Source organism: Musca domestica, unplaced genomic scaffold, assembly GCF_030504385.1.
Source record: "Musca domestica strain aabys unplaced genomic scaffold, Musca_domestica.polishedcontigs.V.1.1 75, whole genome shotgun sequence".
Lineage (NCBI taxonomy): Eukaryota > Metazoa > Arthropoda > Insecta > Diptera > Muscidae > Musca > Musca domestica.
This window is the reverse complement of record NW_026712393.1, coordinates 3285056-3307142: the sequence shown is the minus strand read 5'-3', so window position 1 is coordinate 3307142 and position 22087 is coordinate 3285056. Positions and strand designations below refer to the sequence as shown.

At 34.0% G+C, this 22087-nt stretch overlaps 1 protein-coding gene and 5 non-coding genes across 6 annotated transcripts; 3 read left to right on the top strand and 3 right to left on the bottom strand.

Annotated features, from left to right (window-relative positions):
• Positions 1–974: 974 nt before the first annotated feature.
• Positions 975–1047, bottom strand: TRNAK-UUU (transfer RNA lysine (anticodon UUU)). The gene has a single exon. It is a non-coding gene; the product is annotated as a tRNA-Lys (tRNA).
• Positions 1048–10607: 9560 nt separating this feature from the next.
• On the top strand, positions 10608–10689 carry TRNAL-AAG (transfer RNA leucine (anticodon AAG)). Its single transcript has one exon. It is a non-coding gene; the product is annotated as a tRNA-Leu (tRNA).
• Positions 10690–10950: 261 nt separating this feature from the next.
• TRNAL-AAG (transfer RNA leucine (anticodon AAG)) lies at positions 10951–11032 on the top strand. The gene has a single exon. It is a non-coding gene; the product is annotated as a tRNA-Leu (tRNA).
• Positions 11033–11384: 352 nt separating this feature from the next.
• Positions 11385–11466, bottom strand: TRNAL-AAG (transfer RNA leucine (anticodon AAG)). The gene has a single exon. It is a non-coding gene; the product is annotated as a tRNA-Leu (tRNA).
• Positions 11467–11843: 377 nt separating this feature from the next.
• TRNAL-AAG (transfer RNA leucine (anticodon AAG)) lies at positions 11844–11925 on the bottom strand. Its single transcript has one exon. It is a non-coding gene; the product is annotated as a tRNA-Leu (tRNA).
• A 2213-nt stretch (positions 11926–14138) lies between these two features.
• Positions 14139–18502, top strand: LOC101900740 (chitin deacetylase 8). The gene is made up of 3 exons (XM_005186125.4): positions 14139–14362; positions 17423–18147; positions 18211–18502. Exons 1-3 carry the CDS (start codon positions 14168–14170, stop codon positions 18452–18454), a joined length of 1164 nt encoding a protein of 387 aa, XP_005186182.2. The 5' UTR covers positions 14139–14167; the 3' UTR covers positions 18455–18502.
• The last annotated feature ends 3585 nt before the right edge of the window (positions 18503–22087 follow it).

Sequence of the window (22087 nt, the reverse complement as noted above, 5' to 3'; positions counted from 1 at the left end):
TTCTAAATTTTAACCTCAAACGAGTCAGCAAGGAAGTTCTTCAGGTCCTTTACACCTTTCTGTCAGCTTTTTTAGTACGAGTTTAGAAAAATACCAATACCAACCCAAATTTTGGTACAAATTCTACTCCGTTTCTTTTGGGCGTTGATGAGCAAATAATTCATTCATCCCTTTAATTGTAAACATGAAAAACAATAACTACCTTAGCTAGATAAAAATTCCTCCGAAGTATTATAACACCGTAATTCTTGTTCATTGAAATTATAAAATTCAAAATGGTTTTTAACCACAATTTTATCAGCCATCACATATTCAGTAACTGAACAGTCTTGTTAAAACATTTTAATAACCCTAACCCTTGGTCGCCGTTTCCCATGCAGTTCATGTGCGCATCCCCTTGGTGGGATCACGAAAAATAACAAATTGTTTTTGCTGATAAAAGTTACTGCCACTCCATTTATTAAAAACGTAGCTCTAACTCGTAAAAAATTACCGCAGAAACTTTTGAATTTTTCACGTACTCATCATTGCTGGAGCGCTGGTTTGGTAGTGGTGATGGTCGTGGGTGGAATATTTGACATTTTTCCATATTCGCTCGGTCACACACACGTCTTGCCGGCACTTAAGTGGCTTTTTATTTGTGTAGCGTTTGCCAATGACGACGACGATGATGATGATGATGATGATGCTGATGAGGGCGAATACGTTGACTGGCAATAGTTTCAAAGACATCGTATTTTTCACTTCACGTTCAAGTTATTTTTCCCATTTTTTTTTTTCTCTATCTTTCAACTGAAAAACAGTACTTTTCAGAAGAACATCCATTTGTCATAATGAATACTTTTTGACATTTACTGCTGCAGTTAAAAAAAAATAAAAGAAATCATGTGAAAAGTCATCAAAAGTACTTATAAAAGTCACTTATGCAAGGTTTGATAAAAGATGTAAAGTAAAAGAAATAAAAAAATTACTATCGCCCGAGCAGGGACTTGAACCCTGGACCCTTGGATTAAAAGTCCAATGCTCTACCGACTGAGCTACCCGGGCACATAAACGACTGTTGTTACGTGTATCACAAGTATGCGGTCACGTTTTAAATACCCACATCGTATTGAGTGAAATAAAAATGAATTCTTAAGTTGTGTATTGTGGTTGTTGTTGTTGCTAACGCTGTTTATTAAGAATTTATTGGAATAGTTTGAATTCCCCCACGCCAACAACAAACGAAAACAATAACAACAACAAGAACAACACACAGCGGCATATATCACAGCAAAGTGTTAGTCATGGAATTTGTATTTGTTTTTCTTTTTTTTTAGATTTGAAATTAAAAAAAATAGTTTTAGATTTTTGAATACGCTTGGTCAGTTTGGGGAGGGGCGATTTTTACCACTTTTCATTTCAATTCTTATTGGAATTGGAATGACCTGAAACATATGTTCAAACTGAAACCTATTTTTAACCAAATTGACCGCTATAACGTCATTTCAAATGGTTCAACCTGAAACCTATTTTGAAAATTTTATTTATTTAAATTTGTAAAATATGAGTGGTTGCCTTCTCAAGGCCCAATAACGGCTTGGAGTGGACTCTTGATATATAAAAGGTACCGAACTTTCAATATACTCCACAGGAAAATTTTCAACATACCTATTCCGTTGAAAAATATGCTAAAATTACACCGTGCGACAAACACCTGTTTTTTTTTCAATAATTATGGAAAAATACAGCAAATTATGAAAGTAGAGCTAAAAAAAGAAGACAGACAGAAGGCGTTTTGAAAGTTGACACCGCAAAGTAACCTAAATAGTGGGGACAACTTCCCCCCTCGTCAACACTTTTGGAAATGTTCGGATTAAGAACCCTCGAGATCCGTGCATTTATTGTACATATTGTCTTTAGGAATATTACAGAGAAAAATACAAGGAATATTGTGGGCAAAAGTTTTAACACTCAAGCGAGTCAATAATGGGGTAATTTTGGTACTTTTCTTAAAATATGGTTAAAAATACCTTTGGATGTAATTATAGCAAATCAAAATATCCTACAAAATTAATTGCCATACAAATTTAATATAGGTCCTGAAAGATGTCAAAAATCTAAATCTTACCTAAGCGCTGGAAATTCATATACACCAAAGAGACATTTCAGGGTTAAGGCCGTACTTGCTGTTAATTTGTGCAAAAATCTCAAACAAAGCATCATTTTAGAAGAATGACGTCAAAGGCAAACATATTCTGCAATATACCCCAAAGAACCATAATTTAAGAAAAAAGTCGTCAAATAAATAGATATTTTTAACAAAATTCACTATAACATACTAAAGAAACGAAATCTCCATTTTCCATTCATATCAAAAAAAAAATTTGCACCAATGTTCCAAAAAAAAAAAAAAAAATAAATAAATAAAACAAATAAAAAAGCTGTAAGTTCGGCCGGGCCGAACTTTGATTACCCTCCACCATTGGGAATGAATTCGGCAATTTTCAAAAAAATAAAATTCTGAAAAAAAAATTCTGTAAAAATCTAAAAAATAGCAAATGTAGCCGTCATATTAGGGTCTAAGCAACGGCATGGACCTGCATAGGCATAATCCATTAAAATATTCAAATGCGAAACTTGAAAAAAAATTCGGCAAATAATGTAGCTAAAATCATCAATATAGGAAGGTACTATTATATGAGGGCTATACCAAGATGTGGAGCTGTACAAACAATTTTCTGTCTTAGGCTGCAGTATCCATTACGAACTTCAAATAGCAAATTTGAAACAATTTCCGTGAATAATGTCGCTAATATTATCAAAATAGCGAATATCGGGAGGTACCGTTATATGGGGGCTATACAAAGACGTGGATCTGCAAAGACAATCTCCCGTCTTAGGCTGTACTATTCATTATCAACTTCAAATACCAAATGTGAAACAATTCCGGTGAATAATGTCGCTAAACTCATCAAAATACCGAACATCGGGAGGTACCGTTATATGGGAGCTATATGCGGACGTAGACTTACAAAGACAATTTTCTGTCTAAGGCTGTAGTAACCATTACGAACTTTAAATACCGAATTTGAAACGATTCCGGTGAATAGTGTCGCTATAATCATCAAAATACCGAATATCCGGAGGTACCGTTATGTAGGGGCTATACTAAGACGTGGACCTGTACAGACAATTTTCTGTTGTAGACTGTTGTATCCATTTCGAACTTCAAATACTAAATTTGAAACAATTGCGATTAATAATGTCGCTAAAATCATCAAACTACCTTCTGGAACCTCCCCCACAGTTGGTCAACAATTGGAATACCATGAAGCTTATAAAATGCGAAATAAACATCTGATTTCATTTAATCTTGGTACTTTCATCAACATAAGATTTGATGCAAAGATGGTAGAGATCGGACTATTTCTTCTGGGATCTCCCCCATGAAGGTTGCACAATTTGAAAAAGATGAAAACGCAAAATAAGCATCTACCTCTCTTCAAATTTCACGCATCGAAACATTTTGGCTAACACAAAATCAGTTGTGAAGTGATAAATATCTGCGAACCCCTTCTTGTACCTCATCCACAAAGGGTCACAATTTTCTATACTTTTACCTGTCATGACGTTCGAAACAAGTCGGCGATTCTTTGTATCTAAATACTTCTCTCAACCAGAAACCTGGGATAAATATGGAATTTATGTTTTCGCAGAAATTTGGATATCAATGACAGATTTTCTTGTAATTTTGCTTATACCAATATTTTTATCTGCATTAGATGAAGTATGAAAATGGAAACCTTCGGTCGACTATATCTGGTACCTCATGAACATTTTATAATTTTGTAAAAATTATCACATATCTCATATGAAGTGAAGGACATAGCCAATATAGTCCAAACCTGGCACTTTGCAGTATTTATATCATATTTATATACGAAATGGATAATGTTGGGTCATTTCTTCGGAACCTACTCCGTAGAGGGTCAATAATTTGAATAATCATAACAAATTCAAATATATTTAAATACTCGAACATTGGCTGAGGCTATATATCTGTCGAGCAAAACAAAAAGTTTAATTTTAAATTATTATTATACCCTTCACCATAGTATAGAGGGTATATTAAATTTGTCATTCCGTTTGTAACACCTCGAAAAAATTTTACTCAAATGTTATGTCTGCAGGACTTTTAGTATTGAAAATGGAACATGTATAGCCCCAATATAACGGTACCTCCCGATATTCGGTACTTTGTTGATTTTAGCGACATTATTCACCGGAATTGTTTCAAATTTGGCATTTTATGTTCGTAATGAATGCTACAGCAGATTGTCTGGGCAGGTCCACGTCCTCTTATGGCCCCATATAAGAGTACCTCCCGATATTCGGTACTTTGTTGATTTTAGCGACACCGGAATTGTTTCAAATTTGGTATTTAAAGTTCGAAATGGATACTACAGCCTAAGACAGAATATTGCCTGTGCAGGTCCACGTCTTCGTATAGCCCCCATATAACGGTACATCCCGATATTCGGTATTTTGATGATTTTAGCTACATTATTAACCATTTTTTTAAGTTTCGCTTTCGAATATTGTAATGGCTTATGACAAAAGTTACCTATCCATGTCCATGTCGTCGTATACACTCTAATATAATAGCTACATTCGGTAATTTTAAGATTTTAACAGAATTTTGAACGGATTTTATTGTTTTTGAGAATTGCAAAATTCTTTCCAACTGGCGAAGGGTATTGGAAGTTCAGCCCGGCTGAACTAACAGCTTTTTTACTTTTTTTTTCTCTAAATTTATTGTCTTGCTGTAAATTGAACTATTGAAACAAATTCAGTTTCTTTTGTTAGTTTTTTATGAACGCCTTAAGGTATGCACTGTTTTTCTTTTGCACATCCAATACAAAATGATTTACATGGCTTTCGATATATTCTCCATCCATTATTTGAATTTGCACCATCTTCCTCCAACATATCCTCACACACCAGGTATTTCCATATTCCCAAATACATATAGCAGCCATGTGAGTGTGTGCGTGCAATGGTGCGTATCCCTCCCTTCCATTGCATTGACTTCTGGTGTCAAATAACGCGTTGAACTTTGCCAGACCATAACCGGAAGCATTTTTGATATTTGCGTTAAGATTGTGTCATTTTGTGTGTCACTTGATAAATGACTGGAAATTATGTTCTTTCGTTGTTTGGTGTTGGTTGTTGTGCTCTAAGAAGGTGAGGAGGAGAGAAAAAGGATGAAAAAAGCAAAAATACCTTATGGCAGCTGTTTGATAATACAGACCACACACACTCTCCGACAACACCAGCTAATAATGGTCAGGTCATGTGGCACTTAATTAAGTTACATTCAAATGTTAAATAGATTTCAAGATGGAGAAGGGGTTTTGTCCTGGTGAAATGGACCATTTAGAGCGGTTCCAGTTATTTCCCGTTTCTCATGGCCATAGAATTTATGTCCACAGCTTTGACAAAAATCAAACTCGACTACCATTTACACCTATGATTATCAAGTTCATCTACTCTCGTAAACATAGGTGGAGAAAAGGATTGAAAACATGTTGCGGACATGTTGCTTATCCATCAATGTCCTATTTAACATTGCTTGGCCGATGCTGGTGCTGCTGCTGGAAATTGACATGCAAGAGGAAATTAAAAGATCTCCTCTTTCAACTGTCAATTTCATGTTTCAGAACTTCGTTTTTCATTCCACAGCATTTCAAAAGGATTAAATTCCATTTCATTTGCCAACACCCCAAACCACCATTCGAGTAGTTTCGTAAATTTTTAAACACTATTTTCCAATAAATTATATTGCATGCTTCTGCTGATGTTGCTGCTACTGCTGTTGCATTCCCAACATGACCCGTACGTGACCTGAACTTTGCGGATGTGCTTTCGTTCGCTGGCAAACACTTTAATGTAAATTTTAAATACGAGTATCTATTTGTCTAGTCCAGGGTACTTTTTTTATAAACACTTGGCTTTTGCGGGTGTATAAGCGAGTGTTTAAATGTGTGTGTGTGTGTATTGGGACATCTATGGAAGATTTGTTATGCACGGAATAGCATGTCTTGATTAAAAAAACCAAAAAATACAACTCCAACGAAGGACATTGTTATAAGACGCCAAGAAAGAAAAGGGGTGTAATAAAATGGAAAATTTAATTTTCGTCTAGACTGTAAGGACTTTAAATAAAAATTTAATTTTTTATGAAAAAGATCGATTGTTTATTTTATAATAAATTTACAAATATGCTGTTAATAACACTGTGCTACAAAATTTTAAATATTTGGATGATTACAGAAGAAACTAAAAAGAATGCTAAACACACTGGGCAACACAAACAAGTAAAAAAAATTGTAAGTTCGACTGGAACGATCTTTGAATACCCTCCATCATTTGGAACAAATTTGGAAATATTAAAAAAAAAAAAATAAATAAATAAATAAATAAAAGCACTTAAAATTCGGTTAAAGCCTTAAAAATACCGAATGTAGCCATTATATTAGGGTCTATGCGACGACGTGGACCTGCGTAGGTAACTCTTGTCAAATCTGTGAATAATGTAGGTATCAAAATACCGAATATTAGGAGGTACCGTTATATGCTATATACGACGACGTGGACCTGCACAGACAATTTTCTGTCATAGGCTGTAGCATCGATTACGAACATCAAATACCAAATTTGAAACAATTCCGGTAAATAAATTCGCTAAAATCATCAAAATACCGTATATCGGGGGTACTGTTATATGGAGGCTATTCGAAGACGTGGACCCGCACATACAATTTTCTGTCTTAGGCTGTAGTATCTATTACGAACTTTAAATACCAAGTTTGAAACAATTCCGGTGAATTATGTCGCTAAAATCATCAAAATACCGAATATCGGGGGGTACCATTATATGGAGGTCCATGAAGACGTGGATCTGCACATGCAATTTTCTGATATAGGCTGTAGCATCCCTTACGAACATCAAATACCAAATTTGAAACAATTCCTGTGAATAATGTCGCTAAAATCATCAAAGTACCGAATATCGAGAGGTACCGTTATATGGGGGCTATACCAAAACGTGGACCTACATGTCAATACCAAAAGTCCTGCAGACTAATATACATTTGTGTAAAATTCAATCGACCTTCTTCATTTTCTTCGGAAGATAGAGTGATTTCCACAGACGGACGAACATCGCTAAATTGACATGGCATTTTATGCTAATCAGGAATATGTATACTTTGTGGGGTCTAAATGCAGATAAAAACCAGTAACGAAAGGTCAAAAGTCGAGCGGGGCCGGCTATATCGTACCCTATACCACTATGCGTATTTAGTAGAGTTCCCGCAATACAAAAAAGTTTATATTGGGAATTTATGTGAAGCAGATCATGCCAACTACGAACCTTATTTTAATGCGTATCATGACTTCAGAGTAGTCACAATTTGGAAACTATATCGAACTCTGAATCGATTTTCAACAAATTTGACGGATCCTTTTACACCCCTAGTTCCAAATAACATTGCTGTATAGTGCATGATATGACTTCGATAAGAAATATTCTTAAAAAATATTTATTTGGGCAATAGATTTACCGGACCGAGTTTCACCCAAATGAAAAATTTGGTTCAATATAAAAAAAATCTATTCAATTTGAACCGATATTACATATATGTTGAGCAATAACTGGAAAATCGGATGAAGAAGGATGTATATCGAAGCTAAATAAAAATCTGAACCGATCTCGATAAAATTTGGCAGAGGTATTTTCGAGGTGTATCTGATGTCCGCTATCATAAATCATTGTTGTGGATTGCATATTACGCATGCGCGGGACTCAAAACCCTAAATCGGATAAAGTATATATATGGGAGCTATAGCTATATCTGTACCGATTTTCTCCAAATTTGTTATACTTTCTTCTTGACTGAATTCAGTCCGATGTGATAAAATTCAGATAATTTGGACTTATATTGGCCATTTGGTGCACAATTAAACCGAAATCGGTTGAAGATATATGGGAGTTCTATCTAAATTTGAACCAACCCTGCGGGAAAATAAATTGGTTTAAAACTAATTTAAAATTAGTTTAAAAAAAAAAACACAACTAGTTATTTTTTGATTTATTTCCTTTACGCCAACTAACTATTTTAACATGGGGATGAGCTAGGCAGTGGACAATTGTCCATTCCTGCATTACTTTGAAACTAAATATAGACTAGTTACTTTTAAACTAACTATAAACCAATTACTTTTAAGCCAATTTTTAGTCAGTTGAAAAATATGTTAAAAAAGTTAAAAAAGTTCTTTTTTTATTTTTTTTATTTATTTATTTTTTATTTATATTTATTTATTTATTTTTTTTTTTTTTTGTTAATCAAATTCTTGATTTTCTATTTGAAGGAGGAGTGCTATTTTCAGATACCCTGGCTGCACTGTCTTTCTAAGCATATGTACTTGTGTATTAAGGTTAGCAGCACTAGCTCGTATTATTGTACGTTGCATTTATATCGAAGTATTTTTGGAAATGTATTATGCGAATTATTGCAAAGTAGTTTGATATAACCAATCATCTTTGTTTTTAGGGCTGTTTTTTCTCTAGAGAACTTATATGTGTTTTGTTTTTGCAATTTATTTTCGTTTTGGTGTTTGAAGTGGTTGATATCCAGATGACTTTCCAAATCAAATCAATTTCAAATCAAAACTACATGATTCACCTTAATAATACATACATTCCCTGCGGGACTTTTTTCAACAAGTTGAAGAAATCGTTAGTTATAAATGCATTATTCCACAACTAACTACAAATTGGTTGAAAAGTCATCTGGAGATCAGAAGGTAAGTAATCACAACTGGTTGATATTCAGATGACATTTCAACCAATTTGAAGTTAGTTGTAGAATAATGCATTGATAACTAACAATTTTCTCAACTGGTTGAAAATGCCTCGCTGCTAAGTTAGTTAGTAAATGCATTATTCTACAACTAACTTGAAATTGGTTGAAAGGCCAAGGTTGTTACTAAATTTTACAGCGCCAAATTTTCTAGTCAGCATTCTTTTTTTTTTCAAATATAGTACAATTTTTGCTTGCTTCCTCTCACGTTCGGGATAGGTCAAAGATCGTGTGATTTAACGCCTATAGATTTATTATTATTCTTATATATTGTCAATTGAAGTATTGGAAGACAACATTGAAGCATATATTCATGAGATACCGGCAGAAATGTTGGAAAGGGTATGTCAAAATTTGACTAAGCAGATGGGCCAATTGAGGGGCAGTCGCGGTCAACATTTGTCTTTGTCATTCCGTTTGTAACACTTCGAAATATACATTTTAGACCCCCCAATAAATATATATACTTGATCAGCATACAATTCTATATAGATTTAACGATGACCGTCCGTCTGTCTGTCCAGTAGTGGAAATCACTCTAGCTGCAATGTTAAATGTTACTCTGCAGGATTTTTGGTATTGAAAATGGGCTATATAGGTCCACGTTTAGTTATATCCCCCATATAACGGTACCTCTCTATATTCTTTGGACTTTTGGTATTGAAAATAGGCCATGTAGGTCCACGTTTAGTTATAGCCCCCATATAATGGTACCTCCCTATTTTAGAAATTTTGGTTATTTAAGAGACATTATTCGCCGAAAATTTCTCAAATTTGATATTTGAAGTTCAAAATGGATACTACTGTCTAAGACAGAAAATTTTTTGTGCAGGTCCACGTTTTGTTATAGCTTTATATAATGGCACCTCCTTTATTCGTGATATGATCAGCGTGTTGTTTTTAGCTTGGTTTCAGAAAAAGAGGTCAAGTCGGTTAGAATTTGCTTACCCAGTAGCCTCTGTCTAAGTCCATAAAGTGCTTCACCGTCTCGGTTTCCTCCTCGTCCTGACAGAGCCTCCACTATTCGGTGTCGTCGCCCCCACGCCCCCCTTCTTATTTTCAAGCCATGGCCCTTATGATACAGTGTCCCGTAATTAGGCCTACCATTAGCTTTAGGTCGGATTTCATCAAGGAGATGAGTAACGTTGACCTCCGCTTGGATATCACTGGCCATATTTTTTTTTGGAGATATTACAACTCCGTCCAATCAGCCAATTCTGATTGAATCTCCCAAGGTAGTGCTTATGTAATACTTGGAAGAAATTGCGGCTTCACTGAGATATCGAGAGGTTTTTTTTTTAAATTTTCAAGTTTCTTTAAAATATTGGAGGGTATGCACGATAAAACAATACTTTGTAAGTTTTAGTTAAAATTATTTTAAAATGTTTTTATCGATTTTCCAAAAGTCCATTAAGTGAGAGGGAATAAAGAGGGAGAAATTTCGACACATGAATTATTGAGAGTCTGCAAATTCTTATTGGTGAAATGTACTCACTAAAAACTATCCAGTACCGTTCGCTGATTGAAAGTAAGCCGATTTGTGGCCAATATTAAGAAAATTATTTAAATATTTTTGACTAGGAAAGTAAATCGTACTCGGCTAATGATCTCAAAAATGTTCCGCTGTGTAATTTGTAATTTTTAAATGTTTTTTTTTTTTTAATGTCTTGGAATTAGACTATATAAAAATCGGTCTATATGGGTAGCGTGGCCGAGCGGTCTAAGGCGCTGGTTTAAGGCACCAGTCTCTTCGGAGGCGTGGGTTCGAATCCCACCGCTGCCAAGTTGTATTTTTTTTGTACTATTGAAGAAGGGAAATATATGTCTATTTTGAGACAGATATTTATGAGGGCATATATTTTAGAAACATTGGAAATGCAGCCAAAGATGTCGTCGCCGTATGAAAAAATTTAAGATGCTTACTAATAGTCGTATGAGCTTTGTTAATTTAAATAATTCATGCATTGTTAATATTAACAATGGTACTGTACAAACAAATAAGTGTGAAACCAAAAAGTAGATGTTCTAATAAAACTATTTTTAGGGTAGCGTGGCCGAGCGGTCTAAGGCGCTGGTTTAAGGCACCAGTCTCTTCGGAGGCGTGGGTTCGAATCCCACCGCTGCCAGGTTGGTTTTTGTAAACGTCGTGGAGTTTAATTAAAAAAATTATAACTAAATTAAATTATATGATAGGTAGGATATAATGCAAATTGATATCCCCATTTATTGCTTTAATCGATGAGAGATGTAATCTCAGTGAAAATTAATCCACACACATACAAAACGAATCCTATCATTTCATTTGATGTGTATATAACCCAATATTTTATAATGGCGCCCAAACGTGTGTGATTTTGGGTAAATACATTTCTTTTAATTTTAGCGCTTATAAATTATTTTTTTTTTTATTTTGGTGGGCGAGGCCAAACAGTTATATCATTGTATTAACTCGTTTCTTATCTTTCTTAAAAAATCACTTGGCAGCGGTGGGATTCGAACCCACGCCTCCGAAGAGACTGGTGCCTTAAACCAGCGCCTTAGACCGCTCGGCCACGCTACCCATGTAGGTAGAATTTTTTTGATTAAATTCCAAGAAATTGAAATATATGTTAAAAAAACACTGAGGAACATTTTTGGGATCATTGTCTTGTAGAAAGAAATTCAAATTTTGGGTGACAAATTAAAAACGATTTATTTGGACTACATTGTAAAAACCTTAATAAAATTCTACGATCGGTCGGTGGCTTTGTCATATTGAAAGGTTGAGCATTTTCGCAAATTTTGGTGTTTTTTTTCCTTTTGTGGTCTAAATAACAGGCAATTCAGACAAATTATAGGTCCTTCCCATATAATTTATCTTAGAACAAAAAATAAATGGCCTTGATTTTTCTTCATTCTCCCCTCTATTTTTAGGTAAAACGGTATAAAAAATCATCTTGGCAGCGGTGGGATTCGAACCCACGCCTCCGAAGAGACTGGTGCCTTAAACCAGCGCCTTAGACCGCTCGGCCACGCTACCATATTGGCGCCATTTTTATTTGTTCTCAATTTTTTAAAAGAGCATTTTTATTCGTTAGAAGTTGTTTAGTTTAGAAAAATACTTTTAAATACCCTCATTGAGACCAGTTTTATTAAAGGCGGTGTCTTAAATGTCAGAGATACTGATCATTCCTCAGTAATAGATTTACAGTAACCATTGAACTGAAGTAACAAATAATCCCGCATATTTTCGAAAAGTATGACTATAGCTTAAAAAAATAATTGGAGACTGTTTTAAACCAAGGATAAAAAACGATAAGATTAAGCCTTTTACAAAAAAAAAATATTTTGGTTCAAGAATTTCCGTGGCAAAATTCGCGGATATTTAACTTATACAATTTTTTTAATGGACTTCATGGCAAAGAAGGGCGAATTTTAATTTTTCAATCCCTCACTTATGATAGTATAAATGATTTTTATACCCTACAACACTATGTGTTGGGGGTATTATAAGTTTGATTGGGCCAGAATTTATGTAACACCTCGAAATATTGGTTTCCCATATAGGAAAGTATATATGGATCTTCCTAGCTCGCCGAGCTGAGTCGATCTAGCTATTTATGTCCGTCCGTCCGCCTGTCCGTCTGTCCATGTTAATTTGTAATCACGCTACAGGTCGCAATTATGGCCCGATCCTTACAATGTTTAGGGGTTGAAATGGACCAAATACTGAAAAAATGTCGGATTTTGCAGTAGCTATACAGGTCTCAATTATAGACCAATCGACGCGGAATTTCGCATGTAGCTAGAGTTTAGGGCGGGGAAGAAGCTTACCAATTTGGGTGGTCATCGGATAATATTTATCGGGTAAAATAGACCATATCTTTTGTGTTGAAAAAATTCAAAATTTTTCATTAAACCGTGAATATTTTAAATCCCGGCGAAATCACAAAGCCATCACAAGGTTACTTCTGATCTTTACATTGATGTTAACGTCCAAGAAATCAGATATATAGCAAAATATGTGCGATATGTATGTTTATCAAAGAAGGTTTGCTTGAAAAACCTCTTATATGTCGAGAACGACTGAACTAATTTCGACAGTTCTCATTAATTCAGAATGGCCTCTTGGCAGGAAAAAACGTCTAAAATAATCGCATAAAAATATTTCTCTAAAGATGAAAATATTGATTTTCTAACATTTTCTCATATTTTTTCAATTATGTCATATTTTTGGCACATTTTCATTTTGAATTAAACATTTGGTAATATTTCTACAGCTAACAAAACTAAGTAGTTAGGATATCAGGATATCATATACAGATCGCATATATGGCCCGATCCTTACGAAATTTTGCATGGGTATAAGATGAGGGTCAGAAAAGAAGCCTACTCTTTTTGGAGATGATCGCCATATATTTAAGGGTTGAAATGGACCAAAAAACTGCAAAATTGTCGGTAGGTCGTAATTATTGCCCGATCCTCACGCACATTTGAATGGGGGTTACCGGACATTGCAAAAGCCAAGCAGTTTTGTATGGCCATCCAAAAATATTCAATGTGTGAAGGAGTTTGCCAACTTTTGTAGACAAAGTGCCAAATTCGTTTCAAATAGTGGAGGGTATTCAACGTTCGGCCCGGCCGAACTTACAGCTTTTTTACTTGTTATAGGTCTAAATATCCTTTCATTTATTTATTTATTTATTTTTTTTTTTTTTTGAAAATTTCCAAATATGTTTCAAATTGTGGAGGGTATTTAAAGAATATTTAAATTTTCCATGATCCCGTTTAATGGGAGTTTTAAGCATTTTTTTCAAAGTAAGGCCAATAAAAACCTTCTTTAGTTTTTTTTTTACTTAAACAGTATTTGTGTTTTTATCTACAATATTGCCGAAAACACTATATACCCAAAATCAACGGATTCCAAGGAAAAATGTGGAAGAGATGATAACTTGCTTCTTCTATTTAGGTTACTATATTATGTTTTTGCGAAAAAATCACAAAAAATTCCACCTATCACAAATAATGAATTTCCAAGTTATTCTCTTAGAACATCAATAAGTTGCAAAGCCTATGAAATGACTCACTTGCCAGCATCGAGTAAAATGAAATTACAAATGTTTTCATTAATTGAACATTATCGAAAGAACAAATGTGGAGATTCGAGAGATAAGATAAAAAATGTGTGCCTTGATATATATCGGAAGTAGGAACAAATTCCTCTGAACAAAGAATAAATATATGTGATTTCATGGGAAAGCGCTTCAGTTTTCAAAGTGATAATGAACAAGTTAAAACTAATATTAATATTGGCAATTTTGCCGACGATTTACGCGGCATCGCGTCGTCCCAAGGAATTGGAATTGAAACAAGCCGAAATGTGCAGCCGTGATAAATGTGTGGCACCCAATTGTCGTTGCTCCGCGATGGCATTGCCGAAGCCGGAATTTAAGGGGCACGAAAAGGAAATACCACAGGTGGGAGTTGATTAAAAAAATATATGGTTTAAGAATTGCCGTGGCATAGTTCGAGGATGTTTCATTCATAAAATATTTTAAAAGGACTTTATGGCAAGGAAGTTTGAATTTTTTAAATTTCAATAACTGTAGTGTATAAAAGGTAAATTTTGAAAATAGAAAAAAGTGGATTTTTAAATAATAATTTTTTATTAATGTTAATATTTATCATGGATTTTTAAATAATATTTTTTTAATATTGATTGTGCATTTTTATACAATACACTTCCTAATAAATTGTTGAATGTTTTATAATATGATTAATTAATCGCGGATTTTTAAATAATATTTATTTTTAATATTAATCATGGATTTTTAAATAATATATAATCTTAGTATTAATCGTGGATTTTTAAATAATGTTTTTTTAATACCAATCGGGAATTTTGAACAAAACTTTTTAATATTAATCTTGGATTTGGTTAATAATATTTTTTAATGTTAATCCTGTTTTTATTATTAATCCTGTTTTAATATTAATCCTGGATTTTTTAATTATGTTTTTTAATATTAGTTGTGAATTTTAAATAATATTGTTTTAATTCAATCGAGGATATTAAAATAATGTTGTTTTAATTTAATCGTGGATTTTCAAATAATATTTTTTTAACATTAATCTTGGATTTTTAAATAATATTATAATATAATACTTTTATTACTTTTTTTTATATTATTCGTGGGTTTTTAAAGAATATTTTTTTTTTATATTTATCGTGGATTTTTAAATAATATTTTTTAAATATCAATCGTGGAATTTCAAATAATATTTTTTAAATATCAATCGTGGAATTTCAAATAATATTTTTTTAAATATCAATCGTGGAATTTCAAATGATATTTTTTATTGTTAATTGTGATTTTTTTAACAATACTTTTTTAAAATTAATGGTATATTTTTAAATTTTTATTTTTTTTTTTAATATTAATCTTCGATTTTTGAATAATATTTTTTTAATATTACAATCATGGATTTTTAAGTAATATTTGTTTTTAATACTAATCGTCAATTTTTAAATAATATTTGTATACTTCCTACAATACTATCGAGGATATATTAACTTTGTCATTCCGTTTGTAACAATACTTTTGTCAGACCCGGCAAAGTATATATATTCTTGATCAGCATAAAATTCTATGTCGATTAAGCGTTATACGTCCGTCTGTCGCTCTGTGGAAATTTTTCTAGCTTCCGGACGAAATGAAGTAGATTGATAAAATTTTACTTAAAAATTTTACTTTACGACATTATTTACCGGAATTGTTTCATATTTGGTATTTGAAGTTTGTAATGGATACTACAGCCTAAGATAAAAAAATGTTTTTGCAGGTCTACGTCTTCGTATAGCGCCCATATAACGGTACTTCCCGATATTCGGTATTTTGATAATTTTAACGTCATTATTCACCGGAGTATTTTCAAATTACGTATTTGAAGTTCGTAATGGATACTACAGCCTATGACAGAAAATTGTCTGTGCAGGTCCACATCTTGGTATAGCCCCCATATAACGGTACCCGATAATCGGTATTTTGATGATTTTAGCTAAATTATTCGGTTTTTTTCCAATTTCGTATTTGAATATTGTAATGGCTTATGGCAAAAGTTACCTATGCAGGTCCACGCTGTCGCATAGACCCTAATATAAGATTATATTTGTAATATATATTTTATAAGAATTTTTTAAGGGTTTTATTTTTTGAAAATTGCCAAATTCGTTCTAAATGGTGGAGGGTATTCAAAGTTCTTGTTTTTTTTTTTTTTTTTTTTCTTTAAAAAATTTTCAATTTTTTTCAAAATGTATAATAAATTGGCACGAACTTACCTGCTGTTTTACTTGTTATTAGACTATTGTGGGTTATCACCGAATATAGTTATAGGAATTTTCTAAAACCTGTATATCAACCAAAATTGTAAATCAAGACAATTTTTTGAAAAAAAAAAAAATTCCTTAGACTTCTTTCGAGTGGACGCCTGAGAGTAACAAAAATACGCAAAAAGTGTCAAGTGAACAAAGATTCAACAAACAATTTAAAAAAAAATCTTATAACTAAATTAGAAGAAAATTTTCAATGAAATCGGAAAAAGTGCTAAATTTGATTTTTTTATGGTAGATATTAAAGTTACAATTTTTTTTTTTTTTTGTTCCGACACTCACAATGAAATTTATCTGGAATATTTTGTCCTTTGACACTTTTCAGCATTAAGGGAGCTTTTGACTTAGAATGGAAAAGTGACAAAATTAGCAAAAAAAAGCATAAACACCTAATTTTCACTTGTTATTTATAAATTTCGAATGTAGTTTTATTAGAAACTGTGAAACCTAGATATAAAATTTATTCTGAGATTTATTGTGAAATTTTGTATAGAATATTTTTTCTTTTGACACTTTTTGTCAAAAAAGAAATTTTATGTTACTTTCCGGCGTAAATTCGAAAAAAGTCTGAGAAAAAAATTAGGAAATATTTTCGTACTTTTTTCTGGCAATATTGATGCAAAAATTTTCTTGATATAGAGTGGAAATAGAGATTTCTTTTCTTCAGTGAATTATAGTGACATTTAATGAAGAACATTTTTGTCTTTTCCGCCTGGCTTGTAAAATGAGGCCTTGTTGGTGATTTTTGCATAAACTTACACAAATTACGATTTTAACCCTAAAATGCGTTTTTAAGAAATATGAATTCCACCGCGTTTAGGTAAGATTTAGACTTTTGATGTCTTTTAGGACCTATCGTACAAGGAATCGTAATTCTAAAATTTCAAAAAAAAAAAAAAAAAAAATGCTGAAGAGTGGGGAACTTGCTCTCCTCTATTTAGGTTACTTTGATACGTAAACATTGAAAAAGCCGATACAAGTGCCTTCTATTTTAAGCTCAACTGGTATAATCTGCTAGATATTTACTGTAATAGTTGAGAAAAAATTGTCGCGTAGTGTAATTCTTTTTTTCTAAGATTTTCTGATAACAAAAGATTTTTTTCTGGAATTTTTGCCTTGGATCTTTCATTTAATCCTTTCTCCTCAGTTCATTACAGTTACCTTCGACGATGCTGTGACCGCATTGAACTATGAACAATATCAGGAGCTATTTGGCAATTTGAAAAACCCGGATAACTGTGAGGTCCGTGGCTGTTTTTATGTATCCCATGAGTACACCGACTACAGCAAAGTGAATGCCCTCTACAATGAAGGTCATGAAATCGCTTTGCACTCGATTACCCATGGTGCGGGTACCGATTATTGGCGTAATGCCGATGTGGAGATGTTGATGCAAGAATTTGGTCAACAAATCGATATTCTGGAAACCTTTGCCAAAATTGATCGACGTCATATTCGGGGAATGCGTTTACCATTTTTACAGATATCTGGCAATAACTCCTTCATTGCTGCCAAACGTTTGGGTCTGCTGTACGATAGCTCTTGGCCCACCCAACAATATCGCAATCCGGCCATGTGGCCTTATACTTTGGATTATTTGTCGCTGCAGGATTGTCAAATACCACCATGTCCGACGGTATCATTGCCTGGACTGTGGGAAAATCCCATGGTGTCATGGGTAGATAATGAGGGCTATAGTTGTTCCATGTTGGATGGTTGCATCTTCTTGCCACCCGATAATGTGCAGAGCCTATTCGAGTGGATGAAGGAAAATTTCCATCGGCATTATGACAACAATCGGGCGCCATTTGGCATGTATTTGCATGCTGCGTGGTTTAATCGTAGTCCAAATTATTTGAAGGCTTTCAGGAAGTAAGTCCAAAATATAGATATTTTAAATTAAATATAAAAGAATTTTCCTGTTTTAATCCACAGATTTTTGGAATATGCCAACTCCTTGCCCGATGTCTACATCACCACTCCCTCGGCTGTGATCCAGTACATGAAACATCCCAATTTGGGCAAACCGTTTAGGGGTTGCTTCAAAAAACCCCAAAGTAGCTGTAAGCCCGTCACCTGTGCCCTGGCCAAAACTAATGGTGAAATGCGCTACATGACCGTGTGCGATAAATGTCCCGAAATCTATCCCTGGTTGGGTAACCCACTTGGTGAAATATAAATAATTTTTTGTATTAAATTAATGAAAATAAATTTGAATAAAAACCAGTAGGGAAAGGTCAAAAGTCGGGCGGGGCCGACTATATAATAACCTACACCATTATGCGTACTTAGTAGAGCTCGAGTAACAAAAAAAATTTATATATGGAATTTATGTGAAGTAGATCATACCAACTATTTACCTCATTTGAATGCGTATCATGGATTTAGAGTAGTCACAATTTGGGAACTATATCCAAATCTGAATCGATTTTCAACAAATTTGACGGAGGCTTTTGTACGTCAAGTATGACTTCGATAAGAATTATATCAAAATAATATTTCTTAGAGCAATAGATATATCGGACCGAATCTCACCAAATGGTAAAATTCGGTTGAATTTGAAAAAAATCTATTTAATTTGGGCTGACATTACATATCAATAGCCGTAAATTGGGATGAAAATGTATATCGGAGGTATATAAAAATCTGAAAATCTGCTCGGTATCAAATGTCATTGTTGTGGAGAGCATATTTCGTATGTGAGGGATTTAAACACCAATCGGATGAAACATATGTATAGGAGTTATAGCTATATCTGAACCGATTGTTACCAAAGTTTCAATTACTTGCTTCTGGGCTGAATTCCATCGGAAGTGTCAAAATTCAGTCCATTTGGGCTGATATAAGCCATTTGGTGTACAATAAACCTGAAATCGGATAAAGATATATATTGGAGCTATAACCAAATCTGAACCGATCTTGACACAATTTTAGGCAGTTATTTCCGAGCTGCATGTAATACTTGGCACCAAAGATCATTGTTGTAGAGTGCATATTACGAATGTGAGAGATTTGACCTCGAAACCGGATGAAACATATACATGGGAGCTATAGCTATATCTGAACCGATTCTCTCCGAATTTGATATTTGTGTTTCTAGACTAGGATGTACGAAAAATTCAGGACATTTGGGCTGATATAAGCCATTTGGTGCACAATAAACCTGAAATCGGATAAAGATATATATGGGAGCTATATCTTAATCGGATCCCATCTCGATAAAATTTTACAGGGGTATTTCTGGGGTTATTCTGATATCTGGTATCACATATTATTCATGTGGAATGTATATTATGCATGTGAGGGACTTATCCTCCAAATAGGATGATACATATACAGAGTGAGATAAAAAAAACTGAATCAAAGTCAAATGCCATAATTTTTAAATTCTAATAATGAAAGCAAAAATGTCGGAGATAGCATCAAATTTTAGAATAGGTTTAGATTTGTTCGAATTGGTCACCTTTGGCACGAATTAAAAAATACCAAAGTGTCGATCACCTCAAGCAAACGCTTCATCGGGAATGGGCCAATGAAAGCGTCCACACGCTGCCCGAGTGTTGCTCTGCGGTATTGTGGCTCATTCCTGGTGAAGCGCTTGTTTGAGGTGATCGACACTTTGGTATTTTTAGTGCCAACCTTGCTTTCCAAAATACTCCAGACACAATAGTCCAACTGATTGGTATCCGGAGATTTTGGTGGCCATTGGCGCTGGAAATGAAGCGAGGATCCTCAGTAACCATTCTAGGGTGGCGCGTGCTGAGTGCGATGGTGCTGAGTCCTGTTGGAATGTCCAAGGTCTGCGGCCAAAATATTTGCGTGCCCAAGGCTTTAATACACCCTCTAGAATATTTTCGCGGCATTTATATATTCGGCATTTATTTTGATGCAACGAGCGGAGAGCTTGAGTTCTGGTGGCCAACCGAAGGTGCACCTTTTCAGCTGACCTCTTTGGCAAGTGAACACGATCATTTCGTTTGTTTACAAACTGCTGGACAACGAATGTTTTCCCATCGGAGAAAACCAAATTCGGCATTTCACCACTTTCGGCCAAGCGAAGCAATTCTTTACCTCTTTTGAGTCTATTTTCTTTCTGTTGCGGTGTAAGTTCTTGCACTTTTGGAATTTCAATGGCTTTAACCCATTTTTTGGCCACTGCAATATAATGATCTGTCACTGGAATAATTTTAACTGCTGTCGGAGGAGTGGTTTAGAAATGACAACAGTCTGAAATTGGTTGCAGTTTTTTATCTCACCCTGTATATGGTAGACAATGACCTAAAATTGGATGAAGATGTATATCGAAGGTATGTAGAAATCTTAACCGATCTCGATGAAATTTGGCAGAGGTATTGTCGAGCTAAATCTGATTTTCGATATCAATATCCTTGTTGCGAAGTGCATATAACGCATGTGAAGGACTTAAAAACCCCAAATCGGATAAAACATATATATGGGGACTCTAGCTATATCTGAATCGATTTTCACCAAAATTTTAAGTACTTGCTTCTGGCTTAATTCCATCGGAAGTGCCAAATTTGGACTGATATTGGCCATTAGGTACTCAATTAGCCCGAAATCGAATGATGATATTATGGAACTTTATCTAAATCTGAACCGATCTTGATCCAATTGGTAGCGGCATTTCCGGGCTGTATCTAATGTCTGATACCAATCATCATTCGTGTGGGGTGCATATAATGCATGTGAGGGACTTAAAACCCCAAATCGGATAGAAAATATATATGGGAGCTATAGCTATATCTGAACCGATTTTCTCCAAGTTGGATATACTTGATTCTAGACTGCATTCTGTCGGATGTGAAAAATTTCAGGTTATTTGGACAGATATTGGCCATTGGGTGCACAATTAACCCGAAATCGGATGAAAATGTATATATCACCAAGTTCAATAGGGTAGTTCTTGGGCCAAACAAATATTGTTTGGAAAATTTCATTTTAATCGGATATTTAATGCGACCTGCATTTTGTTCACAAAAATATAAGGATGGACGGACTGACATACATAAATCGACTCAGAGAGTTATTTACGAATATCCTCAAAAGTAACTATGGGTCCATTTCGCTTCCTTCACCATGCTACAAAGAAATGCACAAAGACATATTACCCTTACCACTATGTGGTGAGGGGTATAAAAATATATATGAGAATTATTACCACCGAAGATATAAATTTCAATGACTTTGGGTTAATATTGACTCAAATTTTAGGTTTTTGTTGTTGTTTATCCTTTCGCATGAAGGATATGAAATTAAAATTATAAGCCGCATTTTTGGTAAATAAGTCCAAGTCTAGGTAATTTCTATTTTAACAAATGTAAACTTCCACTTCTTACGAGTGATTAATTCTAATTCAGGCCTATTGAGTTTATTCGGTCAAGTATGCCCACCATTAGCCTCAACTCAAAGTTTTAAAAACTATGATTAGAAATTACCCATCAAATCAATGGAAAAATTCATCCATCGAACAACTTAAAAACTATTCCACTTGAATCTTTGCACTGATTAGCATAAAAATCGTTATTTGTTATATGAGAAGAGAAGACCAGGACAAAATTGGCAGTCAGACCTCTACAAATCACACAAATTGCTTATTGTAGTTTCACAAAGAAAAGGAAAGAGAGAAAAACTACATAGTTTGGAAAAATCGCTTCTGTTGTTAGTTTAACGTTGATTTTCTTTGTTTGTTTACACACAAATCATGCCTTGATTTGCCATAATTTTCTGTTTCCTCTCTTCAAGCCAAGACGTCGTTCAAGTCGGTAAAGTGTGGAAAAAGTTTATTCATAAG

Excerpts from the sequence above, each read along its gene's own strand:
- LOC101900740 (XM_005186125.4), top strand. The coding sequence starts at position 14,168 with ATGAACAAGTTAAAACTAATATTAATATTGGCAATTTTGCCGACGATT. Across the intron at positions 14,363-17,422 it reads ACGAAAAGGAAATACCACAG|TTCATTACAGTTACCTTCGA; the intron begins GTGGGAGTTGAT and ends CTTTCTCCTCAG. Across the intron at positions 18,148-18,210 it reads TATTTGAAGGCTTTCAGGAA|ATTTTTGGAATATGCCAACT; the intron begins GTAAGTCCAAAA and ends TTTAATCCACAG.